At 40.9% G+C, this 26,684-nt stretch overlaps 1 protein-coding gene and 1 pseudogene across 13 annotated transcripts in view; one reads left to right on the forward strand and one right to left on the reverse strand.

The window, feature by feature from the left end:
- TMEM164 (transmembrane protein 164) overlaps window positions 1-26,684 on the forward strand; it is a 167,169-nt gene that overhangs the window by 82,033 nt on the left and 58,452 nt on the right. For 12 of the 13 annotated variants that reach the window (XR_008666082.1, XM_055337626.1, XM_055337615.1 and 9 more), the window contains one exon: window positions 12,396-12,462. The exons of the other annotated variant lie outside the window; for it this stretch is intronic. Coding sequence is in view for 11 of the 12 variants with exons in the window: in XM_055337615.1 (XP_055193590.1) it covers window positions 12,396-12,462 (67 nt within the window). In the remaining variant the exon portion in view is untranslated. The remainder of the gene's footprint in view (window positions 1-12,395; window positions 12,463-26,684) is intronic. 13 annotated transcript variants of the gene reach the window in all.
- Window positions 23,840-24,663, reverse strand: LOC129517675 (60S ribosomal protein L17-like; annotated as a pseudogene).

Consider the following 26,684-nt stretch of genomic DNA (forward strand, 5'->3'; position numbering starts at 1 on the left):
ATGTTTATGTTATATATAAAGGGAAATAAAGGGTTTTATTTATTTATAGGTAATAGAAAATATATTTACAGGTTTATATGTTCTATATATTTATATATACATATATAGATATTTATATAAATAAAATATATATTATATGTATGCACATATATATAAAAGCACCTTAGTCATTTTTTTTCCTGTGTGCCTTAGTTATTTTTAAGTGGAAAGTTGAGTAGTATTAAGGACAGTCACACTGTTATACAACCATCATCATCATCATCCATCCCCAAAACTTTCATTTTGCAAAAACTGATATTCGATACCCATTAAACAGTGACTCCCATTCCTCATCCTCCAGCCCCTGGCAACCATCATTCTACATTCTGTCTCCATGATTTTGACTACTCTGGGTAGGTGATTCATATAAGTGAAATCATACAGTATTTGTCTTTTTGAGACTGACTTCTTTCATTCAGCACAATGTCATCCTCAGGTTCATCCATGATGTAGCATGTGTCAGAACTTCATTCCTTTTTCAGGCTAAATAATGTGTGTATGCCACATCTTGTTTATACATTCGTCTACTGATGGACACTTGGGTTGCTTCCATTTCTTAGCTGTTGTGAATCATGCTGCTGTGAAATGAGTGGACAAATAGTCCTCAGAGACCCTGCTTTCAGTTCTTTTGGATATATATGCAAAAATGGGATTGCTGGATCATATGATACTTTCATTTTTAAATTTTTGAAGAACTGCCAAACTGTTTTACACAGCTGCTATACCATTTTACTTTCCCACCAACAGCATACAAGAGTTCCAATGTCTCTGCATCTTTGCCAACATTTGTTATTTTCTATGTGCTTTTTTTGTAGTAGCCATACTAGTGGAGATAGTATCTAATTAGAGATACTATCTAATATCTAATTGGAGATAGTATCTAATTTTGTTTTGCATTTCATTTTCTAATTTCCCATGTGATTCATTCTTTGATCCATTGGCTAAGAGTGTGTTATTTAGAATTTGTGAATTTTCCCATTTTACTTCCCTTATTTATTTGAGAGAGAGAGAGAAAGAGCAAGAGCACATGAGAGGGGCAAAAGGAGAGGGAGAAGCAGACTCCCTGCTGAGCATAGACCTGTTACAGGGCTTGATCCCAGGACCCTGAGATGATAACCTGAGCTAAAGGCAAATGCTTAACCAACTGAACCACCCGGGTGCCCCAATATTTACCTTGTTAAATCTATTGAGGCTTAATTTATGGCCTAATATATGGTCTATCCTGGAAAATGTCCCCTGGGCACTTGAGAGGAATGAATTCTATTGCTGCTGATTTAAGTGTTCTGTATATGTCTGTTAAATCTGGTTGGTTTAGTGTTGTTCAAGTCTTCCATTTCCTTACTTTCCTTCTTTCTGCTGTTCTAATATTGAGAGTGGAGTATTGAAGTTTCCAACTACTATTGTAGACTTGTCTATTTCTCCCATCAATTCTGTCCATTTTTGCTTAATATATGCCGATGGTCTGTTACTAAGTATGTAAATGTTTATAATTATTATATCATTTTGTGGTATTGAGTCTTCATTAATAAATAATTTGTCTCATAAACTGTTCTGATTTATAGTCTATTTTGTCTAACATTAGTATAACCACCCCTGTTCTGTTTTTGGTTACCATTTGCATGGAATATCTTTTTCCATCCTTTCACTTTCAACCTGTTTGTGTCTTTGACTCTAAAGTGAGTCCATTGTAGACAGCCTGAATTTGGATCATGGTTTTTATTCATTCAGCCAGTCTCTGTCTTTTAGTTGGACAGTTTTAATCCATTTACATTTAAAGTAATTACTAATAAGGAGGGAATTCTGTAATTTTGCTAATTGTTTTCCATACTTTATAATTTTTTGTTCCCCATTTCTTGCATTACCGTCTTTTGTGATTGAGCTCTTTAGTAGTCAAACAATTTAATTTCCTTATCAATTCTGTTTGTGTATATTCTTTATTTTCTCTGTGGTTATCATGGGGATTACATTCAATGTTCTCAAGTTATAGCATTTTACCTTAAGTTTATATGAGCTGATTTTAAATGACATACAAAAAGCTACTCCTTTATAGTTTTATCTCCACCCCTTTCAGGTTTTGATGGCACAAAATTACATTTTTATGCAATGTATGCCCCAAAATGTAAAGTAATTATTTTCAAATGCATTAGTCTCTTAAATTATGTAGAAAACGAAGTGTGGAGTTAGAAATCTAAATTAGAGGGCAGCCCTGGTGGCGCAGTGGTTTAGCGCTGCCTGTAGCCCGGGGTGTGACCCTGGACACCCAGGATCGAGTCCCACGTTGGGCTCCCTGCATGGAGCCTGCTTCTCCCTCTGCCTATGTCTCTGCGCCTCTCTCTCTGAATGAATGAATGAATGAATAAATAAATAATAAAAAAAGAAATCTAAATTACAATACTAGTCTTTATACGCTCTTTTTTAAATCATATTACTCTTAAATTATGTAGAAGACAAAACATGGAGTTCTAAACTATTGTTACAGTAATACTAGCTGTTATAATTGCCCATATATTTACCTCTACCACCATCTCTTTATTTCTTTATATGGCTTCAAGTGATGGTCTGGTGTCCTTTTATTTCAACTTGCAGGCATCTTTTAGCATATCCCTAACCCCTGGCAACTGCTCATTAATTCTCCTTCACTGTAGTTTTGTTGTCTAGGGAATGTCCTCGAAATGGAACCCTGCAGTGTGTGACCTTTTGAGACTGGCTTTATTCACACAGCTTTAGGATTCATCCATGTTCTTGTATGTATGAGTTCATTCATTTTATAGCTGAGCATGTATATACCATATTTTATTTGTAATGTATATACTACAATTTGTCATCCATTCACCCCTTGGCATCTGGGCCAATTCCAGACTTTGGCTACTATGAACAGAGTTGCTGTGAACATCTATGTAAAGGTTTTTGTGTAAACATGTTTTCTTTAAACTAGGGTAATTATGTAGGAGCAGGATTATTGGATCAAATGATAAGCATTTTTTAAAATATTTTATTTATTTATTCATGAGAGACAGAGAGAGAGGCAAAGACACAGACAGAGGGAGAGGCAGGCTCCATGCAGGGAGCCCGATGCGGAACTAGGTCCCAGGACTCCAGGATCACGCCTTTCCGCATGGGTGGAAACCACCGAGCCACCCAGAGATCCCCTGATAAGCATATTTTTAACTTTTTTTTAAAAAGATTTTATTTATTTATTCATGAGAGACAGAGAGAGAGAGAGAGGCAGAGAGGCAGAGACATAGGCAGAGGGAGAAGCAGGCTCCATGCAGGGAGCCTGTTGTGGGACTTGATCCCGGGTCTCCAGGATCATGCCCTGGGCCCAAGGTAGGTGCCAAACCGCTAAGCCACCCAGGGTTCCCCGTATTTTTAACTTTTAAGGCTTTTTATAAACTTTAGAAGAAACTCCCCACCTGTTTTCCAAATTGTTTTTATGTTTCCACCAGCAATGGCTTATGAGAGTTTCCATTTCTCTATAGTCTCTCAACATTTGCTATTGTTAATATTTCTATTTTATCAATTTTCTTATAGGTGGGGAGTTGTAGTTTGTTGTGGTTTTAGTTTGCATTTTCCTTAATGATTTCGAATATCGTTTGATGTGCTTATTTGCCTTCCATATATCTTTTTTTGATGAAGTGTTCATTCAAGTTTTCTAGCCCATTTTTTAATTGGGTTTTCTTATTATTGAGTGTATTCTTTATATACTCTTGATAAAAGTCCTTTGTTGGGTATGTTATTTGCATATGTTTTCTCCTATTCTGTAGCTTGTAGTTGTCATTTTTGTCAAATTGTCTGACACAGAGTGAAAATTTTAAATTTTGACTAAGTTTAGTTTATCATTTTTTGAATGCTTTCTGTTTTTGGTGTCCTGTTTAAGAACAACTTGCCTGGGATCCCTGGGTGGCACAGCGGTTTGGCGCCTGCCTTTGGCCCAGGGCGCGATCCTGGAGACCCGGGATCGAATCCCACATCGGGCTCCCGGTGCATGGAGCCTGCTTCTCCCTCTGCCTGTGTCTCTGCCTCTCTCTCTCTCTCTCTCTCTCTCTCTCTCTCTCTGTGACTATCATAAATAAATAAATTAAAAAAAATTAAAAAAAAAAGAACAACTTGCCTAACGGTGATGAAGATTTCCTGCTATGTTTTCTTGTAAAAGTGTTATAATTTTACATTTTCTATTTAGATTTATGACTTAAGTTTTATTTAAGTTGCAAGGTTTAGGTTAAATGCATTTTTTTCTATATTTTATCCAATTACTGTAATACTGTTTATTGAAAAGACTATGGCTTTTCTCCACTGAGTTGCTTTTGCAGTATTGCGAAAAATCAAATTACTATATCACTCTGGGTCCATTTCTGGACTATTCTGTCTTATTGATCGAAGTCTTTTCTTGGCCAGTATTATACTATTTTGGTTGCTATAGCTTTATAGCAAGCCTTAAGATCTGGTCATGTGATTCATCGTTCTTCTCCTTTTACAAAATTATTTTAGCTAGGCAGCCCTGATGGCTCAGCGGTTTGGCACCGCCTTCGACCCAGGGTCTGATCCTGGAGTCCCGGGATCGAGTCCCACATTGGGCTCCCTGCATGGAGCCTGCTTCCCCCTCTGCCTGTGTCTCTGTGCCTCTCTCTTTCTCTCTGTGTCTCTCATGAATAAATAAGTAAAATCTTTAAAAATATTACTTTAGCTATTCTACTTTCTTTACCGTTCTATATACATTTTAGAGTTAGTTTATCTGTATCTGTAAAATATCCTGCTGGGATTTTGGTCAAAATTACATTGAATCTATAGATAGTTTCAGTGAGAATTGACATATTTGCTATGTTAATAAGCCTTTCAGTCTTTGAACACGGTATGTCTATTTAGGTCCTCTTTGAATTTTTTTATGATCTTTTTACAGTTTGCAGCATACAGATTCTTGTACATATTTTCTTAGATTTATACTTAAGTGTTTTTGGTTTTGGGGGAGATATTGTAAATTATATATATATATATATGGTTTCCAGGGGCACCTGGGTGGCTCAGTCAGTTAAGCATCTGACTCTTGATTTCAGCTCAGGTCATGATCTCAGGGTCCTGGAATTGAGCCCCACACCGGGCTCTGTGCTCAGTGTGGAGTCTGCTGAAGATTGTCTGTCTCTCCCTCTCCCTCTGCTCCTCTCCTTGCTTGTTTGCTCTCTCTTTTTCTCTCAAATAAATAAATATGATCTTTAAAAAATTATTTCCAATTTTGCACTATTATTATGTAGAAATATTATTGATGTTTATGTGTTGACCTTATAATCCAGCAACCTTGCTAAAATCACATGTCACTTCTAGGGGTTTTTTTTTTTTAGGCTTTTTGAGATTTTTTACACATATAATCATGTTCTTTGCAAATAGGGACAGTTTTATTTCTTCTTTTCCAATCTCTATTATTTTTGTTGTCGTATTGATTTTGAGAGAGGGCACACTTGTCTTGTTCCCGATGTTAGTGGGAGGAGCATTCAGTTTTCACCATTAATTATGATGTTGGGTATAGTATTTCTAAGATGTTCTTTATCAGGTTGAGGAAGTTCCCTACTATTCCTAATTTGTTGGTATTTTTTTTATCATAAGATGTTGAATTGTGGCAGATATCTTCTGTATCAATTGATATGATCATGTAGTTTGTATTCTTTTTCACTGTTAACCTGGTAATATTTATTATACTGAATCTTTCATTTACAGGACAAAATCCACTTGGTCACAGGATATTCTTTTTTTAAAAAAAATTAGGCTCCACATCCAGTGTGGAGCCCAACTCAGGGCTTAAACTCATGACCCTGAGATCAAGACCTGAGATAAGATTAAGAGGCAGACACTTAACCCACTGAGCCACCCAGATGCCCCCAGAATATTATTCTTTTCATATTGCTGCCTTACATTTGCTAAAATTATATTGATGAATTTTGTGACTGTGTTCATGAGGGTTATTCAGTTAGTTTTGGTTTTCTTTTTCTTTCTTTTTTTGTACTTTATTTGTCTGGTTTTGTTATCTGCATAATAACAGCCTCGTAAGATGAGTTTAGAATTGTTTCCTTCTGTTTTATTCTCTGGACAAGATCATATAAATATTTGGTAGACGTATTCGCAGACTCCATCTGAGTCTGGAGATTTCTTATTGAGAAAAGTTTAACTATAATTTCAATTTTTAAAAAATGACGTTTGACATGTAATATATTAGTTTCAGGTATACAACATTATGATTTTGTAGGTTTGTATATTCTGAAACATTCATCAAAATAAATCTAGTTAACATCCATTACCACACATAGTTAAAAAGTTTTTTTGTGATGATGACTTCTAAGATCTGCTCTCTTAGCAACTTTCTTTTTTTTTTTTAGAAATTTCTTTTTTTTAAAAGATTTTATTTATTCATGAGAGACACAGAGGGAGAGGGAGAGGGAGAGAGAGAGAGAGAGAGGGAGAGGCAGAGACACCGGCAAAGGGATAAGCAGGCTTCATGCAGGGAGCCCGACGTGGGACATGATCCCAGGTCTCCAGGATCACACCCCGGGCCGAAGGCAGTGCTAAACTGCTGAGCCACCCGGGGCTGCCCAGCAACTTTCAAATATACAATACAGTGTTATTAATTATAGTCACCATGCTGTACGTTACACCCCCATCACTCATTTTATCGTATAACTGGAGGTTTGTACCTTTCGACTACCTTCACCCATTTTGTCCACCCTGACTCTCTGACTCTAGCAACCGCCAGTCTTGTTCTCTGTATCTGTGTGCTTAGTTTTTGTTTATTTTTGGTTTTTTTGTTCCATATATAGGTGAAATTGTATGGTGTTTGTCTCTTAGTCTGACTTATCTCCCTTAGCATAATTTCCTCAAGGGCCATTGATGTTTTTGCAAATGGCAAGATTTCCTCTTTTATGGCTGAATAGTAGTCCATTGTATGTGTATTCAATTTCTTTAATAGGACTGTTTAGGTTATCAGTTTCATCTTGGGTGAGTTTGGTAATTTGTGGTCTTAGAGGTAATTCTCTAAGTTGTCAAATTTCTGTGCATAGAATTGTTCCTGGTTTCTCCTTGTTATTTTTTTAATTCGGGGGGAGGGTTCCTATAGTGATAACCCTGCTGTCCTTCCTGGTGTTGGTAAGTCCTGTCTTCTCTCTTTTTGTCCATGTCATTCTTCCTAGAAGCTTACAAATGGTATTGACTTTTTCAAAGGTAGGCTTTTAGTTTCATTGTTTTTTCTCTATTGTTTTGATTTTTACTTTCATTGATTATTGTTCCCACTAGTGTTTTATTCCTTCTGCTTGCTTTTGTCTTATTTTGCTCTTATTTTCTGGATTTTGAAGGCAGAAGCTTAGATTACTGAGTCGAGATGATTCTTTTTTTTTCCCCAGTCTATAAATTTTATGGTATAAGCATCTGACATTTTGATATTGTTGTATTTTTATTTTTATTTTTTTTAAAAGATTTTATTAGAGAGCACAAGTGGGATGAGGGGCAGAGGGAGAAGCAGACACACCGCTGAGCAGGGAGTCTGATGCAGGGCTTGGTCCTGGGACTCCTGGGATTGTGACCTGAGCAAAAGGCAGATGCTTAACTGAGCACTCAGGTGTCCCTATTTTTGTCAGTTCAAAGTATTTCATAATTTCCTTTGAGGGATCCCTGGGTGGCGCAGCGGTTTAGTGCCTGCCTTTGGCCCAGGGCCCGATCCTGGAGACCCGGGATCGAATCCCACGTCGGGCTCCCGGTGCATGGAGCCTGCTTCTCCCTCTGCCTATGTCTCTGCCTCTCTCTCTCTCTCTCTCTCTCTCTCTCTCTCTGTGTGTGTGTGTGTGTGTGTGTGTGACTATCATGAATAAATAAACATTAAAAAAAAGATTTAAAAAAATAAAAAATAAAAAAAACTGGGCTAAATCTTAAAAAAAAAAATAATTTCCTTTGAGAATCCTCTCTATGAATTTACCTTTCCAGTCACTTATAGAACTTGTCATCTGTTCCATATTTTTTGGTTCTTGGTTGTCAAGTGCTTTAAATTGGAATAGAAGTCATCTTGTGAAGGTTTTTAATATCTTCACTTGTTATGAATAGTAATGTGATATTCATTCACATGGCTTTATTAAGGATAATAATAACTGCCATGTATTGAGTGCTAACTATGTCCTAAGCACTAAGTTGGTCAGTTTATATGGCCTTATTAAATTCTCAATAAACTTAAAAAAAATTCTCAATAAACTTTTCAGGGCAGCCTGGGTGGTTCAGTGGTTTAGTGCCACCTTTGGCCCAGGGCATGATCCTGGAGACCTGGGATCGAGTCCCACATCAGGCTCCCTGCATGGAGCCTGCTTCTCCCTCTGCCCCTCTCTCTCTCTCTCTCTGTCTCTCATGAATAAATAAATAAAATATTTAAAAACAAAACAAAAACTTTTCAGCAAGGTATGGTTATTAGGCCAGTTTTATGATTGAGGAAACTAACTCATGTATTTTAAATCACTTGTCCAGAGTCACTCAGCCAGCATGTGGTAGATCTGGAATTTGAGTGTAGGTTTGTTGCCACACCCTGATTTCTTCACCATTATGCTACATTTCCTTTCATTAGTTCATTTCTCTCTTTGTCAGTAAGATTGTTACTTTCTTGAAGGCAGATACTGTGTCTTAACACTGATCACCTTTCCCCTACAGCACCTATGTTAGACACGAAGTAATAGATGGATTTTTTTTGTGGAACTCAATTTAATGACCTGAACTGACCTGGAAGAGAATTAAATCTATGACATTTGCCACACTGCCCCAGTTTCTTACCAACTTAGCTAATTTAGCTCAGTATCCTACACAGAAACAAAGCTGACAGAATATTTGTGACAATAGTAATGGCCAGGACTTTGAGCTGTCAAGGAAATTTATAGCTAAGTGAATAGAAGTCCATCTCCAGCTTGTGATGTTTGGTTCTGGCCTTCAGTCTGTCTGTCCTTTTGCTTTCTATGGACCTCCTTTTCCTACTCTGAATTTTTTTTGACAGTTCGACTCTGTCACATGATTTCCTTTTTTGCCCCTCCCCACCCTTTACATCTTGAAGGTTTAGGCAAGCTCTTCACCATTTATGTATAAAACACATATGTGAGTCTTTATATACCATGTGCTCTTCTAAGCACTTTATAGATATTAACTCCTTATAACAATCCTACCAGTTACCTACTGCTGTGCCCATTGTACAGGTGAGGGAACTCGCACAGGACTTCCTAGTGGCTCATTATCTGTTTCCCATACACAATAGAAATCTGAGTGGCAGGCTGGAGGTGGCTATAAAGTGAAAACAAAATCCTTGGCCTTTCATATGGCCAGTCACTTACCTCTTGGGCTGTGCTTAGGGTCTATAGAGGGCAGGGCAGGTATATAATTAGGACAGTTTTGCCATAAAATACCCAAGGGGTTCTATTGCTCTTAGGCATGACCCTCTCCCAATAGGCAGTCCAGAGTCCTTTCCTACCTGGCCTATGGTCTGACTCTCATTCTCTCTCTCTGTCTCTATCTCTGTCTCTCTGTCTCTGCCTTTCACACAAACACACATACATACACACAGAACATGTATAATGTTCAAGGTCTGTGTCTTGGATTAAAGCAGTGTATAGTGGGAAAAGCACAGTCTTGAAAACTGGCAAGACCTGAGTGTCACTTCTTCTGACTCTTGTTGTCTATGTGATTTGTGGCAAGTCATGTAATCACTCAGTGTTTTGGTTTTCTCAGCTGTGAAATTAAAGAAGATAATAATGATTATAATAAAAACCAAAGGATAAATCAGATGATGCATTTGCTTACTTAACACAGTGATTGGCATATAGAAATGCGCTATACATGTTTGATTGTTTTGTAGTTATTAATATATAAGACCTTTATGTCTATTAGGGATAATCCACTCTTTGACATATATGTAGCTGGCAGTACAGGCTTGTCTTTATCTGGGAATTTCTTAGTTGTTTTGAATCTTGATATTGGTTTTATCTTCTGTATTTTTGGCCTTCCATGGGCCCTTGGGATCAATTAGATCCATCATCCTCATGATTTAACTTTTGGCACCCAGATATCTAATTGGCTTTGTATAAATGCCAGCATTCTTTTAAGGCTAGTGGCAAAGTCTGGCACCAGAGTCCAGCTTTACCTGGACTGTTAATGTGATATTTTCCTCTCCCAGGGTGAATGTTTATGTTGTGGCTGAACAAGAATGTTTATGCCAGGGGCCTCCCATGGGACAGTTGGCTCTTCTAGTTAGCAGTTAGTACCTGCTCTAGGCACTTGAGACTTGAGTAAAAGTTTTCAGCAGCTTCTCAGAGCATGGAGTGCCCCCCTTGAATGACCCTGTTATAGAAGCATGGTAACTTGGCCAGCCCTGGTAGGCAGGAGTGACACTGCATTGGTCCTGGAAGACCATGATGGCTTGGAGTGGCCTCCAAGCCTTCTCCCCTTGGTCACCCCCATGAAAGTATATTAAGCCTAGGCCAGGGAATGAATAAGGTGGTAGAGAGGTCTCTGAAACCCAAAGGGAGGAAACAGGAGCCTCTGACTTTCCCACCTGAGGTCACATTTGTGAGGGAAGGTGGCCAGGGTGCGTGTGTTGGGGGGTGGGCATGGCTCTGGTATCAGGCAGTGAGAGGGCTATAAGAATTTAGGATCTGAAGTTAAATAAACCTGGTTTGAATCTTGGCTCTTTTTCTTTTCTTTTTTGTTTTGGTAAAGATTTTATTTATTTATTCATGAGAGACGAGAGAGGGAGCAGTAGGCTCCCCATAGGGAACCTGATGCGGGGCTCTATCCCCAGACCCTGAGATCATGCCCTGAGCCAAAAGCAGACACTCAACTACTGAGCCACCCAGGTGTCCCTGAACTTGGCTCTTCTATCTCATGCATGACATGAACCAGGCCACTTTGCTTCTCTAAACTCTCATTGACAAATGGGAAAAATAATTGTACCTGTCTCAGAAGATAGCTGTAAAAATTAAGTAAGAGAATTTATGTAAAGCAGTTAATTAGATAACTTGCCTCGATTATGTTAGGTGCACATTATCACCATCCTTGTGGCATTGGTAAAAACGAGCAACGGTAATAAACAGACTGCGGGAGATGCGAAACATCTTTGGGGCTTCTGGGTTGTTCTCATGGGTCTCCTGGTAATGTCTCTTGGTCTTAAGCAAACAGCTGTGAGCTTTGAGAGAATGCCTAGAGTTCTTGAGGGTCTTCAGAGTAAGGACTGCTTTCCTGTTTGGGGCATGCGAGAAATGCTGGTATTGCAGGGATACTGTGTCGGTGTGTGTATGAGTGTGTAAGAGAGAGAGTGTGTGTGTGTGTATGTGAGAGAGAGAGAGAGAGAGAGAGAGAGAGAGAGAGAGAGAGAGAGAGAGACACGACTCAGCGGTGGTTGTACCTGCTTTTCTTCAGGAGGAAGACTGTCATTCTTTGCTTCTCCCTCAATTATAATAAAGGATCATTTGCCTTGATGATGAAAGAAGTTGCTTCAGTCCATCCTCAGGGCTCTCTCAGGCAGAACTGGTTCCTGACTTGATTGTTCTTGACTTATAAAGGGTTTCTAGCACATGTTTCAAAAAGTCTGGTATTAGGAAACGATCCTTACCTGATGCTAGAGACCAGTGGTTTTCTTCTTTTCTCTACCACCGCCCCCCTTTCTTTTTTCTCTTTTGTTTTGCTTTGAAGTCCCCAAAACCCAATCCATAAAATCAAATCCATAAAATCAAAGCAAGCTTGGAAGGCTGCCACTTCTGCTGTCCCCACCTCCTGCCACAGCCCTGAAGATGCTTCTAAGAAAGTTGGGGAGCACAGTTGACAAAACACTGGAACACAGTCAGCTGGCTGGTTCCACTCACCTTTCGATGCCTAGGGCAGCGGCTTGAGTGAAGGGATGGGCCATGGGCCATGTAAACAAACAGCCCCATTCTCAGAAACGAGTACTCCTGTACTCCTGACACCATAGCAGGGCACCTGCTTGGGGCAGCCCCTCTTTTCACCTGTTGCCTGAGCCGCCATGGCCCATGCCATAATTGGGGCTGCCCATATAGTTAGGCAGCCCAGAGCTCATTATGTAATCAAGCTTTGTAGCCAGCTCAGGTCCAGGGAGCACTTGGGGGGATGTGTGGAGGCAGGGGTCAGAACATCTCAGTAGCCCTAAGTGCACTGCTTCAAGTCGACTAGGTGTGTGCACCAGCTCCAGGGCCAGTTTACTTGGAGAGCCACTTGATTGCACATCCTCCCATGTGGCATGGCGTAACTTGACACGGGTTTTTGCCTGCCTTTGCAACAGAGTCTGAGTGCAACCTGGACTTTATCTTTTTTTTTTTCTTTCTTTCTTTCTCTCTCTCTCCCTCCAGGCTCCAGATGCACATGCTGAATGGAGCCCTTCTGGCCCTGCTGTTTCCTGTGGTAAATACCCGGCTGGTAAGTTGCCTTTTGTAGGAACCGACTACCAACATGCAAAACTGTTTTTGGCTCACTCCCTCATTACCCAGGGCTTGCTCTCATCCTTAGCTCGTGTGCCCATGTGACCTTTAAGATACATGTATTTTTTTTAAAGATTTATTTATTCATGAGAGACACAGAGAGAGAGGCAGAGACATAGGCAGGGGAGCTTGATGTGGGACTCGATCCCAGGACCCTGGGATCATGCCCTGAGCTGAAGGCAGATGCTCAACCGCTGAGCCACCCAGGTGTCCCATAAATATGTATGTATGTATTTATTTATTTATAAAATATTTTATTTATTTATTAATGAGAGAAAGAGAGAGAGCATGCGGCAGAGGGAGGAGCAGGCTCCATGCAGGGAGCCTGACATGGGACTCGATCCCGAGTCTCCAGGATCAGGCCCTAGGCTGAAGGCGGCGCTAAACCACTGAGCCACCTTGGCTGCCCCAGTATGTCTATATTTAATATTGAGGTTTGACATAGGCCTCCTTGGATGCAGGGGAGCTTCGTAGGTAAGGGTGGGAGGATTTGATGGAACTCTGGGGCTGCATTTAAGATCCTAGACCAGATGCGGGATAGACCAAAAAATCAACAGAAGCTCTTGAGAGGTTTGGCAGTGAGAAGGGGGACTGGGAGCCCCACTTATTAGAGGTTTCCAGGTGTTCAAAGGGGCTCTAGTTTGGATTCAGCCACACTGGCCCAGAATAATCTGGTGGGGAGCCTCCAAACCTGTCTGCTTTGCCAAGAGCCCTATTGGGCAAGAATTAGATTCTTTCCCCCTCCCATTCACTCAAACCTACAGGGCAGTCTGGGCCACCCTACCCCTGGTGGCTAGCCAGGACAGTCCCACTGTAGCAGTGGATAAACGAGCATAGAGAGAATAAGAAAGAGCTATAGGGGTTGGGGTGGCAGGGCCCTGTCCTCAGACTCTGTCATGTGGGACTGTCGAGGGATTAGCCGGCCATGTTAGAAAGCCCAGGGGAAAAAAATCACTTGTAAAATCCTTGTTATTGCTTTCTAGTTTCATGACTTAAATTGGCCTCATGCATGAAATATCATAGTTTAAATCTCAAAATGATCATCTTTCCTCTTTGGATGGCATTTTATAGTTTACAAAGTCTTTTCACATGATAGCTGTGTGAGGAAGATAAGGGCAAGTATCATAGCCTCTTGTTACAGAGGAAGAAACTGACGTTCAGGAAGTCACACAAGTTCTAAGTGGCAGAGTTAGGAATGGAGAAGCCTTTAGATCCTACAAGCACAGTTATGCTTCACTCTCGCCAAAGATGTAGTCACATGCTCCCCACAAATACTCATGTATATCCTTATGTTTGTTAAATGTTTCTAGGTGCATGTTGTACATCAATAGAAATTAAAAGAAAAAGCATTCATCTAAAGCAGTGATTCTGAACCCAGGCTCAAAATTTTGCTCCAGGCTCACCTAGAGATACTTAAAAACAAACAAACAAACAAACAAACCAATGAGCAACAATAATGAAAAACAAACAAACCCCAAAACACTGATGCCCTGGTGTCACCCTTGGAGTATCTGAGATCTTGATCTGTGACACAGCCTGGACATAGTGTTTTTATTTTTATTTATTTATTTTTAAAGATTTTATTTACTTATTCATGAGAGACACCCAGAGAGAGGGTCAGAGACACAGGCAGAGGGAGAAGCAGGCTCCCTGCGGGGAGACTGATGCGGCATTCAATCCTAGAACCCTGGGATCATGACTAGCCAAAGCATGACTAGCCAAAGGCAGATGCTCAACCACTGGGCATAGGGTTTTTAAAAATGTTTCTGATGTGGAACTGCAGTTGAGCACCACTGATTTTGTGCAGTGGCTCTCAAACTTAATGTCTGTCCATCCATAGCAGTCACCCAAGGAAATGGCTAAGAAATGAAGCTTGCCAGACCTCATCAGAAGGTCTGATTAAGAGGATCTGGGAAGATACCAGGAAATGAGCATGGTAATAAGTTCCCATGTCATGGTGACTGCTTGTGGTCCTCAGACTGCTCTTAGAGAATCAGCATCCTAGGTGATCATAATGTCAGGTTACTCCAAGTGTGGAACTCCAGGTGTGGTTTGGGGACCAGCATCACGTGGGGGCTGCCCTTGGAGAAATGAAGAATTTTAGGCCTCACTTCAGACCTACTGCATCAGAATTTGCATTTTAACAGGTGGCTTATAGGGCCTCCTCCCTTTCTTCCAAAGAGTCCAAAGCATCTCAGAGATAGACCATGGGAACTCCTGAAGTGGGCAGCACCAGGGTGGGAGAAATGAAGAAATGTTGCCTCTGTAATGATAGGCCAGGTACATTCAGTTCAGTGTCCCCCTGTGAGCTGGGATCAGCAAGCCCAGGCTGCTCACATAGGTACCTTTGCTCCCCCATCTACGTTCCCTACAACGTATGACTTGCCTGACTTTACCCAGGTCCTTCATTAGAACTCCTGCTCTGGTCTCAGAGCTCTAGAGGATAGTACCCAAGAATGGCACAAAGAAAACAAATTGAAAACATATTCTTGAGTTAAGAGTCTTTATGTTCTGTCTCCCTTTCTGATATTCCCCACACATTTCTTCTCCCTTCCCGGTGGGGGTGAATGGGTGACGGGCACTGTGGGGGGGGCACTTGACAGGATGAGCACTGGGTGTTATTCTGTATGTTGGTAAATTGAACACCAATAAAAAATAAATTTATTTTAAAAAAACTATCTTTACTGGCTCAGGGCTGTGGGGCAGTGCTGGAGACTGCTCCCTGCTTGTGGAGGTGCTGTGCTAAGGCAGAGAAGTGAGTCCAGTGCTATCTCATCCCATTTGCCTGCCCGCCCTGTCAGTGTTTTCTCAGATTAAGAAGTTGGGCAGATAAAAAGCTGCTCTCCTTCTTCATTTGCAGCAGGTGTGTAAGATTCCAGGAAGGGGTGGCCCACCAGAAACGCCCCCTCCCCCCTGCACCCTGGGCTCATATAGTCAGATCCTCAGTTTGAGTGCTTCCAGCCCATGGTTGAGGCAGATGTGGTTCCTCTAAACAGATCACCTTCATCCCTCTTTCTATGCAACATTATCCCCAAGGAAAGCCAGATAGTCTTCTTGCAGAACCGATGAGCATAAAGCAGATCTGGTGATTCCTACCGAGTGAGCTTGAAAATAAAGCTGTCCCCCCCCCACCACCAAAGCTCATTCACACACCTGAAGTCAGAACCGCAGTGGCAAAGTTTTCCTTCAGCCAGTATTGTTATACCACAGCAGCATTTCTGCACTAGGCCAGCTGATGCTTCCAAAGTGTTTATTGTGTACTGTTCTAGGTGCTCTATGTGGGCTGATGTATTCGATCCTCACAATAAACTTCAGAGGCAAGGCACTGATCATTATCCTGAGGTCAAGGTGCTGTCAGGATTGGTTTTCCCTGAAGCTTCTCTCCTTGGCTTGCAGATGGCCGCCATCTTGATGCCTTTTCACATGGTCTTTTTTAAATATAATTTATTTATTAGAGAGAGAGAGAGAGAGAGAGGCAGAGACACAGGCAGAGGGAGAAGCAGGCTCCACGCAGGGAGCCTGACGTGGGACTCGATCCTGGGTCTCCAGGATCAGGCCCTGGGCTGAAGGCGGCGCTAAACCGCTGAACCACCTGGCCTGCCCACACATGGTCTTTTCTCTAGTGCCTCTCTGTGTGTCCACATTTCCTCTTCTGATAAGGATACCAGTCAGATTGAATTAGGGCCCACCTAATGTCCCCCTTTGAATTTAGTCACCTCTTTAAAGAAGGTATTTCCAAATAGAGTCACATTCTGAGATTAGGCCTTCAGTGGGTGAATTTTGGTGGGGACATAATTCAGCCCATAATAGCTTTCTACTCTGTACAAAAGACAATATTTCTCTCTCTTTGCATCTTTTCCTCCCTCCCTCTCTTCCTTCTCTTTCTCCCTCTCCCCTTCTTCCCCTTTCTCATAACAGAATTGCTAGTATAGTTGCTATAGCACTTAATACTCTCTGAATAGATATCAAGCTATAGCCAACCAGCTCATTAGGAATGTTCAAGTAACTTCTCTTAACACTGAAAATTCTTTGATGAGCTTAATGAGCAATTCCAATCACTCTGGTAAATAATCTTGGTGCCCCTTCTTTTCTAAAATGAAGCGGAGAAAAGTCCCCGGTTAGGGCTCCATTTGCATGTGTATTGGCTACTGGCATTGGTTTGGTTATTTTAAATGATGGGGACCCCTCCTGGGCTACGTCTGGCCTTGAGGACTTTATGCTTTGCAACCCCTTAGCTGAGCTCAGATTCACTTAAAAGAAGACACGGGAAGATAGGCAACTCTTTCTTTTTTCTTTTCTTTCTTTTTTTTTTCTTTTGGCAACTCTTTCTTAAGCCTGATGATCCAGTTAGGTAGGAATTTAGCCTTTGACTTCTCTTTGTTCTTTTTTCTTGACTTGTTATCTTTTTAATCTTCTTTTGTTGTTTTTCTTAGCAGTAATATGGAAGCAGGGGAAAGAAAATGATCTAGTGTGTGTGTGTGTGTGTGTGTGTGTGTGTATAACACGGTCACACATACACTCACATATGTAAGGACAGAGACAGAGGGAGTGCCAGAAAGTTGCCATGGTCAGCTGAAGGATGTGGAGTCATCAGTGCATTTCCATTTTTTTGTGCTCTGTCCTGTGACTTCCTGGCACTGGCATTTGCAGACCAACTAGAGAATGCCTGGGTCCCAGTTTCTTCTGGCTCTCCATCCTTAGCAGCTGACACCTTGGAGGAAGGAACATGTATTCCAATGGCTCATATTATAAGGAAGTGCTCCTTGCTGCCAGGATTCTTTTTTTTTTTTCATTCTAACTAGACCACCAGGAGTGGCTTTTTTAATTAATTTATTTATTGGAGTTCAATTTGCTAACATATAGCATATTCTGGAAAAGGTCTGTTTTTGACTTCAGATGAAGTATCTTAAGGGCGATTTTTCTTTTGCTTCTTGGAGGGAAGGAGAGGAAATACATCATGGAACTACTGATTATTAGATTAGCAGGGAGCCAAAAACTTGTCTGGTCTCATCTACTAGAGGGGGGTCCATGGAAGCATAAATGCCTTGCCTTAGAAACCAAAGTCAGTGCCCCTAAAATCCAGGTCTCCTGACTCAGACTTCAGAGCTCTTTTCTTATTCCATGACTGGAGTACAGGGTGAGTTTGAAAGCTGGTGAGTCCAGATGCTGGAGATGTTTCTTAGCTTCTGTCCATCTAAAAGAGTGGGGTCATAGGTTTCTTTGAGAAGCTGAAGAAGTCTGTAGAGCCTCTTCCCAGAGAAATGCACCAACACAATGTTGCAGATAATTTCAGGAGACTGTCACCTGCTGTCCCCCTCCTCTCTGACCACATCCGATCCCTGTGGATCCCATATTAAGATCCCGCACCCAAGCTGGCAGTAGTTCATGGCTTGAAGCATAGTTTCAAGCTGCCTAATTTATGACCAGCCTAGTTTATTAGCTCCTTGTTATAAGCCATTGGCTTTTGGGCTGGTGTTGATGCTGGGTTCCTTATCTATTGCCTGTGACTTAGCAAAAATATCTATTCCAGGCCAAAACACCTTATGGAAAGTGAAAGTCAAGAGGTGGGAGCTAAGTAGGATGCCCATCGAACCTGGTCACATATTAGATTTTTGGTTCCATTGCTTACCTTGCCAGGTTGGTGAGCTGGTCCTCAGAATGAGGCACTGGACATAAGCTGCATCCCCAGCCCTGTACATACCTTTTGTCCTCAAATGCCCGTGGGAGTTCCTTCTGAATGCAGAGTGTTCTGAGCAAGGGAGAGTGGAAACAGAAAACAAACCTAAAACCCTGTATCAGCCCCCTTCCCAGACTGAAGACTCTAGCCTGGCCTATATTTGTGATTGCAGCCATCTGTCTTCTATGAGAATAATAAGAAGAATGGTAATGATGCTTTTCATCAAGCTCCTTTCTTCTTCTTCAAGGCACAAAGCCTCGAGTATATTATTATCTCGTTATCAAAATTGGTCATTACTGTGCAGCCCTGTTGATCTCTCATACTAGTTCCTTTTTCCCCTTCTTTCCCCTTCTGCCCCTTTTGCCTGGCTCCTGTGCTGTTAGATGGTTCTCTTGAATGTCCCCATCTCCAAGACCCTAGTGGGAGGGGTTAGTCATGATTTGTTCATTCCTGGGGCAGCTGCCCAACTTCCACAGTCATTATCTTGATGTTCTTGTATCTTGAGATGCAACTTTGCCACTGGCACACCTTGTCCCCAAGTGTGCCGCTTGGATAACTTTGCTTTCACCAAGGCAAATAGGCTTGAGAATCTTACTCTTTGCTAACTGGCACATTGAAATGTGCTAATTGACCTAGAAAAGTTATTTCTGTGACTGGCAAATTGAGCTATTTAAAAAAGTTATAGTTTAGATTTTGGACCTCAATGAGGGACAGAATGTCCCTTTGCTTTCCTGGGAGTACTTACGTATAAAAAGCTTGGTTTCAGAAGAGGCCTTTGCTTTCTGAAGAATTGATGTGGGCAAAATTGTGCCTCAGATATGGAGAAGAGTCTGGTGCTCCTGGGCCAAACTAAACCAAATTCTAGGGACTATTCTAGAATACGTCTAATCACTACCTTTTTTAAAAGATTAATCTTGGGGAGTTTTCTGTCCTCCATGAATCTAGCCCAACCTTATGGGCCATCCAGACTTTTATTGAGCACATTTTTTTTTAAAAGATTGTATTTATTTATTCATGAGAGAGAGAGAAAGAAGCAGAGACATAGGCAGAGGGAGAAGCAGGCTCCATGCAGGGAGCTGAATGTGGGACTTGATCCCAGGACCCCAGGAACACACCCTGGGCCAAAGGCAGGCGCTAAACCGCTGAGCGACCCAGCCGTCCCTATTGAACACATTTTGGTATGACGTGTTGTGCTGTATGCCACAGGGGATGCAGAAGCAGTCAGGGTGTGTTCCTGGCTCTCAAGGAACTTGCAGTTTAATTAGAAAGATAAGGTATAAATTACAGCAATATTAGAATCGAAATAATGAAAAATATATATCTCGAGGCAGTTCAGGCTTAATTGGTAAATGGCAATCATTTCAAGTTCTAAGATGGGAAGAGGATTATTAGCATTTATTAGGCACCTACTGTGTGTCAGGTAATTTACATATGTTGTTATTTAACTCGTAAAAGAACCCCATTTTACCTTTGAAGAAATTGGGATTCAGAGAGGTTGAATGACTTGCTCAGAGTTAAATGGTTTCTAAAATGCTAAAGCTAAACCCATGCACTCTGCACTCTGATACATTGCCTCCTGAAGAGACCAGTGGATTAAGTAGTCCAGGAAGGCTTTGTGGAGAAATAAAGCCCCAACTGAGCCTTGGGGTGATTAGAATAGGCATGCAGTTGCAGAGGAGCAAAACGGTTCAACTAAGGAATGCCGTGGCTGGGGCACAGGACTAGGATACTACAAACTCATCACTGAGATTCTGAAGAGTGGGATGGAGAATCAGGAATTCTGGTTGTATATGTAAACAATGCCACTTATTTGCAGGCCACTGGAAGATACTCACAAGCCTGCTTCTGTTACATCTTTTCACCCTTTATCATTGTGTTTAGATTCCTGTGCATTTCTTGTCTTTTCCACCTCTACTGATAAGATTCCCTACAGGTGGATGGGACTTCGCAACCAGAAAAGCTCTTGCACAAATATCTCACCCTAGTGTATTGAGGATATGGATCTCAGGAACAAGGGTATGGGTGCAGGTTCATATCCTGGCTGTGCTACTCCTACGTGTGCATGTGCATATGTGCACAGCTCACATGCACTTGCCCGTGTGTGTGTATGTGTGTGGAAAAGAGAGAGAGGGAGAAGAGGAACTTGGTTGACTTAATTAACTTCTGTGGACCATAGTTGTCACATCTATAAAATGAAAGTGATAGTAGTGTTTACTTCCTAAAGCTATCCTGAAGATTAAGTAGTTAATATGTGTAAAGCATGTAGCACAGCACGTGGCAAACAGGAAGCCCTCAATCAGTGTTAGTTGTTAATTATTAGTCTTGGATCTTTGAAAAAATCCTGTGAGGTGGAATTAGCATAACCATTTTAAAGATTGAGCCATCCAGAATTTAAGTAATTCATATAGGGACTCAGAGACAGAACTGGCCTGAGAGCTTTGGTCTTTCCTGGTACAAAGCTCATGGTCTTCCTCCTCTTTCCTAATTACTTAGATTGATTTTCAAGTGTTGAGCCAAATCAACTCTGTGGTAAGTTTTATATAATACTCATTAGAGATTTGGGGGGATTGATTACACTTTTAGGATTTTTTAAAAATAAAAATAGGATATGCTCATTGAAAAACCAATCAGGAATATAAAGTTTATTACTTTACCCACCAATTTTCAATCCTGTCCCCCTGACCCCCAGGGTAAATTGTGATAAAGGCTTATGTATCTTTCTACATTTTTCTTTTGCTCGTAAATGCAGAGAAAGATTTTCATATTTCTAGGATTGTTGGTTTGTTTGGGTTTGGATTTCCTACACAATTGGCTTTATGCTGTAAACATTGCTCCAGCGAATTTTTTTTTAACCTAACAGTAGATAATCAGTAATCTTTGAGGTAATGGATGTAAGTCTGTAGCACTCCGTAGTTCAGTTGGACTATATATTCAGCCAGTCCTCCAGCTTCCCAGCACTATATCATAACTTGTCTCTGTGGGCAAGGATAGTCTTTTGTGGTGTCTGTCCCCTGTAGGACCTCACATCTAGTATATGGTAAGTATCCACAGATAGAATAAATGAATTAGCCAATCTAAACATCCATCTTTTTCGGGGAAATCCCAGGGACCCCTCTCACACCTGTCCTGAGATCTTGAGAGTGAAGACCGAGGGATGATAGATGATGTTTTTTTCCCAGGTGAATTATTTTTTAAACCACTTAAAATAATGATGTTTTACTGATTACAACAAAAGACTCATTAACTGGTGAAAATTTGTGAAATACAGAAAAGTTTAAGTGAAAAATGAAAATCACCATTAACTCACTGTTGGTTATTTCTCAGTACATTTAAAAACAACAGCAACAGAAAGCACAAGGCATTCGTGCCTTTGTCTTTACAAATGTATAAATGTTTTATTTACAGAAGTAGTATTTGTTCATAATGGAAGAAAAATAGAGAATACAGAAAAACACCAGAATCAAGCACATCATTGAGCAATAAAAACTGTTAGCATTGTTTGCTGCCCATCCTCCAAGTTTTCTTTCTGTTTCTGCATAGATGTTAAGGTCAGTCAAAAGTGGTCAAAAGAGGTCAAAAGTGCTGACCCTGGAGCCACCTTTCCTGTGGTTCTGTGGCTGGCTCCTCTGCCTTTAGCCATGTGACCTTGCAAAAGTTAACTAACTTCTGTGAACTCATGTTCTTATCTGTAAAATGTGCCCAGGTGAATGGAGGTAACGTGTGGTCAGCACTTAGCCTAGTGCCTGGCACGTAGTCAGTGTCCAATGGTGCTGTTGTTATTGCTATTCCCAATATCATCTTAGAAATCAAGGGGCATTCCTGTTGGCATGTGCTTTTTGTGATGTTCGTCTTCAGTACTTTGCTTCACTCTCTTGGCTCCTTAAGCTTTTGGGGGATGGTAAAGTAAAAGGGGCTTTGTTTCTGAATTAGCCTTGCTGAGCAAGATTAAAATTCCCTGGCAGGCTTCCTTTTCCACATTAACAGTATGTTTGTTTTTTTGCATTTGTTTCAAAGAGAGCCTGTTTGATTAGGGAACTGGCCAGCTCTCTCTCTTCCATTCTGACAGGTGAATTAGGCTCCCTCCTGGTTTTTCTTCCCATTTGAAGAAAATGGCGAGACTCTTGGGCCCAAGCCCTTCAGCCCGTGGAGGGAGGGACAGCAGTGAGTGAGAGTACTAGGCAGTAGCATTTTTGCCTACAGAGCTCTGCCTTTGTTTCCTTTTCTTAGAATGAGATTAGAAGTACCAGCCTCTGGCAGTTGTAACTGATGCTTCTCATCTAACAGAGAACCACTAACCCCAAGCACTATATCTTTATGCAATAAAAGCCATTTCTGGTGGGCGATTTCACTTTCTCCAGTCTGTGGACCAGTTGTTCCTTTTTAAAAAATTGTATTTATTTGAGAGAGGGGGGGAGGGAAGGGGGAGAGAGAGAGAGAGAGAGCGAGCACAAGCACACAAGCATACTGGGGGGGGGAGGAGGGAGAACCAGACACCCCACTGAGCAGGGAGCAGGGAACCTGATGCAGAGGTTCAAATCCAGGCCTGGCTCATGACCTGAGCCTAAGGCAGATGCTTAACCAACTGAGCCACCCAGGTGCCCCTGTGGATCATTTGTTCTTAACCCCTGCTGTACAGTTAGAAACACCAGAGCCAATTTTAAAACATACCCGTTTTCAAAAAGCGCCCCAGGTAATTCCATTGTGCAGCCAGAGCAGCTCTGCTGTGCATCCTGTTTCCAATCCCAACCTGCTGCTGAATGGCACTTGGCACTTTGAACCAGGTTATGTCACTTCATTGAGCCTCCCGTTTCTTCATTTGTCAAACAGGATTAGTAATATCTGCTCTCTACCTCACAGATAGGTTATGAAGAAGAGATCACTGATAACAAAAGATAACACAGAGATACCTAAGAGCTTTGGAAAGTTAGAAGCATTACACAAATGAGTACTTGCCTTATTATTTCTCCCTTCAGTCACTTTTTTGGAGGGGATTTTATTTAGGATGTAATTCACATACTATAAGTCTGCCCTTTTAAAATGTACAAGTCAGTATCTGTTAGTGTATTCACAGAGTTGTGCAACTGTCACCACTATATTTAATTTTAGAATATTGTCATCATCCCCAAAAGCAGTGTTATATACCTGTTGGTGAGGAAACATTTTATTATACCCTTCAATGTTCTTCTGGCTGGTCTAAGAATTAAATTGACACAAGACAGATTAACAGGAAAAAAAATTCCTTTGTGTGTACAGAGGTCTTGTAAATATGAGACCTAAGAAGTGACCAAGACAGGCAGCTTTTTATACTTTTTAGACAAATAATAAATTTGTGAGAAATTGACAAGACAAAGAAAACTTATGTTTGAGAGCTTCAATTTATAAGGAATTCTAAACAGAATTTGGACTGGGGTAGTAAATTAGTAAAAGTAATAAGATTTGTTTATGTAGGCTTCTTTGGCCCTGAATGCTTTGCCTTTGTTGACAAGGATGTCTCTCTACTTTCTGATGCGGGGGGAGGGAGTACCTTTCACATGGAAAATGTATTTCCTGCCTCCTGGGGACAAAAGGCAGGGCGTCAAAAGTTTTCTTGCATTGGCTATTTTTTAAAATTTTTATTTGCATTTATTCTATGCAGAATTTACTCCTGGGCTATAAGTTTTTGTTTCTTCAGTTTCTTCTGGGATATCTTTTTCTTCTGTGTAACCTCCTCTTCTGGTTTAGGAACAATCTGCTCTTTTTCAGTAAGAATCATCTCGATGTGGCAGGGAGAGCTCATATATGGGTTAATCTGGTCTTGAGCCCTGTAAATTCTATGTAGCATCTTGGGGGCTTTGTTCACCTGGATGTGCTCAATGACCAGAGAATCTGCATCTAAACCCCTTTTTTTTTGCATCTAAACCCTTAAGTTCAGCATTACTCTCTGCATTTTTAAGCGTGTGCAGTAAAAATTCAGCACTCTTCTTGGGCCACTGACCCTGTGTCCAGCCCCAATGTTTGGCCTACACGCGCCTACCAACTCCACCATTGTAGTGATGGAATGGCACACACTGCTTCTGCAAAGTGACTTCTTTCAGATACTTGGTGGCTTTTCAGATATGCATACTCTTGATGGCCTGGGTAGTTTCACGCATGTTCTTAAAGTGAACACAAAGGGGGAATCCCTGGGTGGCTCAGTGGTTTAGGGCCTGCCTTGGGCTCAGGGTGTATTCCTGGAGTCTTAGGATCGAGTCCCGCATCGGGCTTCCTGCATGGAATCTGCTTCTCCCTCTGCCTGTGTCTCTGCCTCTCTCTCTTTCTCTCTCTCTCTCTCTCTCTCATAAATAAATAAATAAATAAATAAATAAATAAATAAATAAATAAATAAATAAATAAAATCTTAAAAAAAAAGTGAACACAAAGATTTGAACCTCTCAATTTCCATGATTTTGTAGGGTTTTCTAGGTTCAGCAAGTAGCGAACCATTTTTGGAGGTCACCTCAGGCTGCTCAGGGGAAGAGTGGATTTTTTTTTTTAAGATTTTATTTATTTATACATGAGAGACACAGAGAGGCAGAGACATAGGCAGAGGGAGAAGCAGACTCCCTGCAGGGAACCTGATGCGGGACTCGATCCCAGGACCTCAGGATCATGACCAGAGCCAAAGGCAGACGCTCAACTACTGAGCCACCCAGGTGCCCATGCACTGGCTTTTTCTTAACTAACTTTAAGATAATCATTATGCCACCATGGCATATCTTGGGGCAGCCTGCCCTGGGCCCCCAGTACCCCTTAGTGATATCTCTGTATTTCTCTCCAGGCTCCTACCAGTGCTAATTGACTTTCTGCCTTTATGGATTTGTCTATTCTGGACATTTCATATAAATAGAATCATATGTGGCCTTTTCTGAATAACTTCTTTTATTCAACATAAAGGTTCAAGTTTATCCATGTCATTGCATGTAGCAGTACTTCATTCTTTTTTAATGGGTGAATAATATTCCTTTGTAGGATATACCACATTTTGTTTATCCATTTATCCATTGATGGCCATTTGGGTTATTTCTACCTTTTGGCCATTGTGAATAATGCTATTGTGAACATTCTTGTAAACGTATCTGTTTGCATGTCAGCCTCTGGGTAGATATCTAGAAGTGGAATTGCTGGATTATATGGTCACTCTGATTTTTAACCTTTTGAGGAGCTGCCAGATTGCTCTCCAAAGTGGCTGTACAGTTTAATGTTTCTACCAGCAGTGTACGAGGGTTCCAGTCTCTCTGGATTCTCACCGACACTTGATATTGTTGGACCTTTTTTATTATAACCATCCCAGTGGGTTTGAAGTGATGTCTCACTGTAGACTTGATTTGCATTTCCTTGATGATGAGTGATATTGAACACCTTGTCATGTACTTTTTGGCCATTTGTATGTCTTTGGAGAGATGTCTTTTCAAATACTTTCCCATTTTTTGTTGGGTTATTTGCTTTTTTATTGTTGTGATAGTTCTTATGTATTTTGGATACTAGACTCTTATCAGATATGTGATTTGAAATATTTTCTCCCATTCTATGGGTTGTCTTTGCATTTTATTTATAGTATCCTTTGAAGCACAAAATCTTTAAACTCTGATGCAGTCAAATCTCTAATTTTTCTTTGGCTGCTTATGATACTGGTATCTTATCTAAGAAACTATTGCCTAATCCACTGCCATGAAGTTTTATGACTATTTTCTCATAAGAGTTTCATGGCGTTAGCTCTTACATTTAGGTATCTGATCCATTTCAAGTTAATTTTTATATGTCATCTGAGGAAGGGATCCAAATTCATTCTTTTGCATATGGATATCTAGTTGTCCTGGCACCATTTGTTGAAAGACTCTTTCCTGTTGAAATGTCTTGGAACCCTTGTCAAAACTCATTCAAAAATAAAACTAAGGGCTTATTTCTGGGCCATCAGTTCTATCCCATTGATGTATATGTCTCTCCTTATGCCAACATCACACTCTCTTGATTATTGTAGCTTTGTAGAAAGCTTTGAAACTGGAAAGTGTGAGTCTTCCAGATTTATTCTTCTTTTTGAAGATTGTTTTGGCCATTCTGATGCCCTGCATTTCCATATGACTTTCACGATCATCTTGTCAATTTCCGTAAAGCAGTCATAGGTAAAGCATTGAATGTAGATCAATTTGAAGAATATTGCTCTCTTAACAATATTAAACCCTCCGGTCTGTGAACATAGGATGTGTTCTATCTATGTATTTAGGACTTTTTAAATTTTTTTTCAATGATGTCTTACAGTTTTTAGAGTATAGGTTTTACATTTATTTTGTTATATCCATTCCTATGTATTTTCTTCTTTTTCTTTTTAAAGATTTTATTTATTTGAGAGAGTGAGTGAGTGAGGGAGAGAGAGCAGGGGGGAGGAACAGAGGCAGAGGGAAAAGCACATTCCCCACTGAGCAGGGATCCCAACTCCGGGCTCGATCCCAGGACCCTGGGATCATGAC

Source organism: Nyctereutes procyonoides, unplaced genomic scaffold (assembly GCF_905146905.1).
Source record: "Nyctereutes procyonoides isolate TBG_1078 unplaced genomic scaffold, NYPRO_anot_genome, whole genome shotgun sequence".
NCBI classification, from domain to species: Eukaryota; Metazoa; Chordata; class Mammalia; order Carnivora; family Canidae; genus Nyctereutes; species Nyctereutes procyonoides.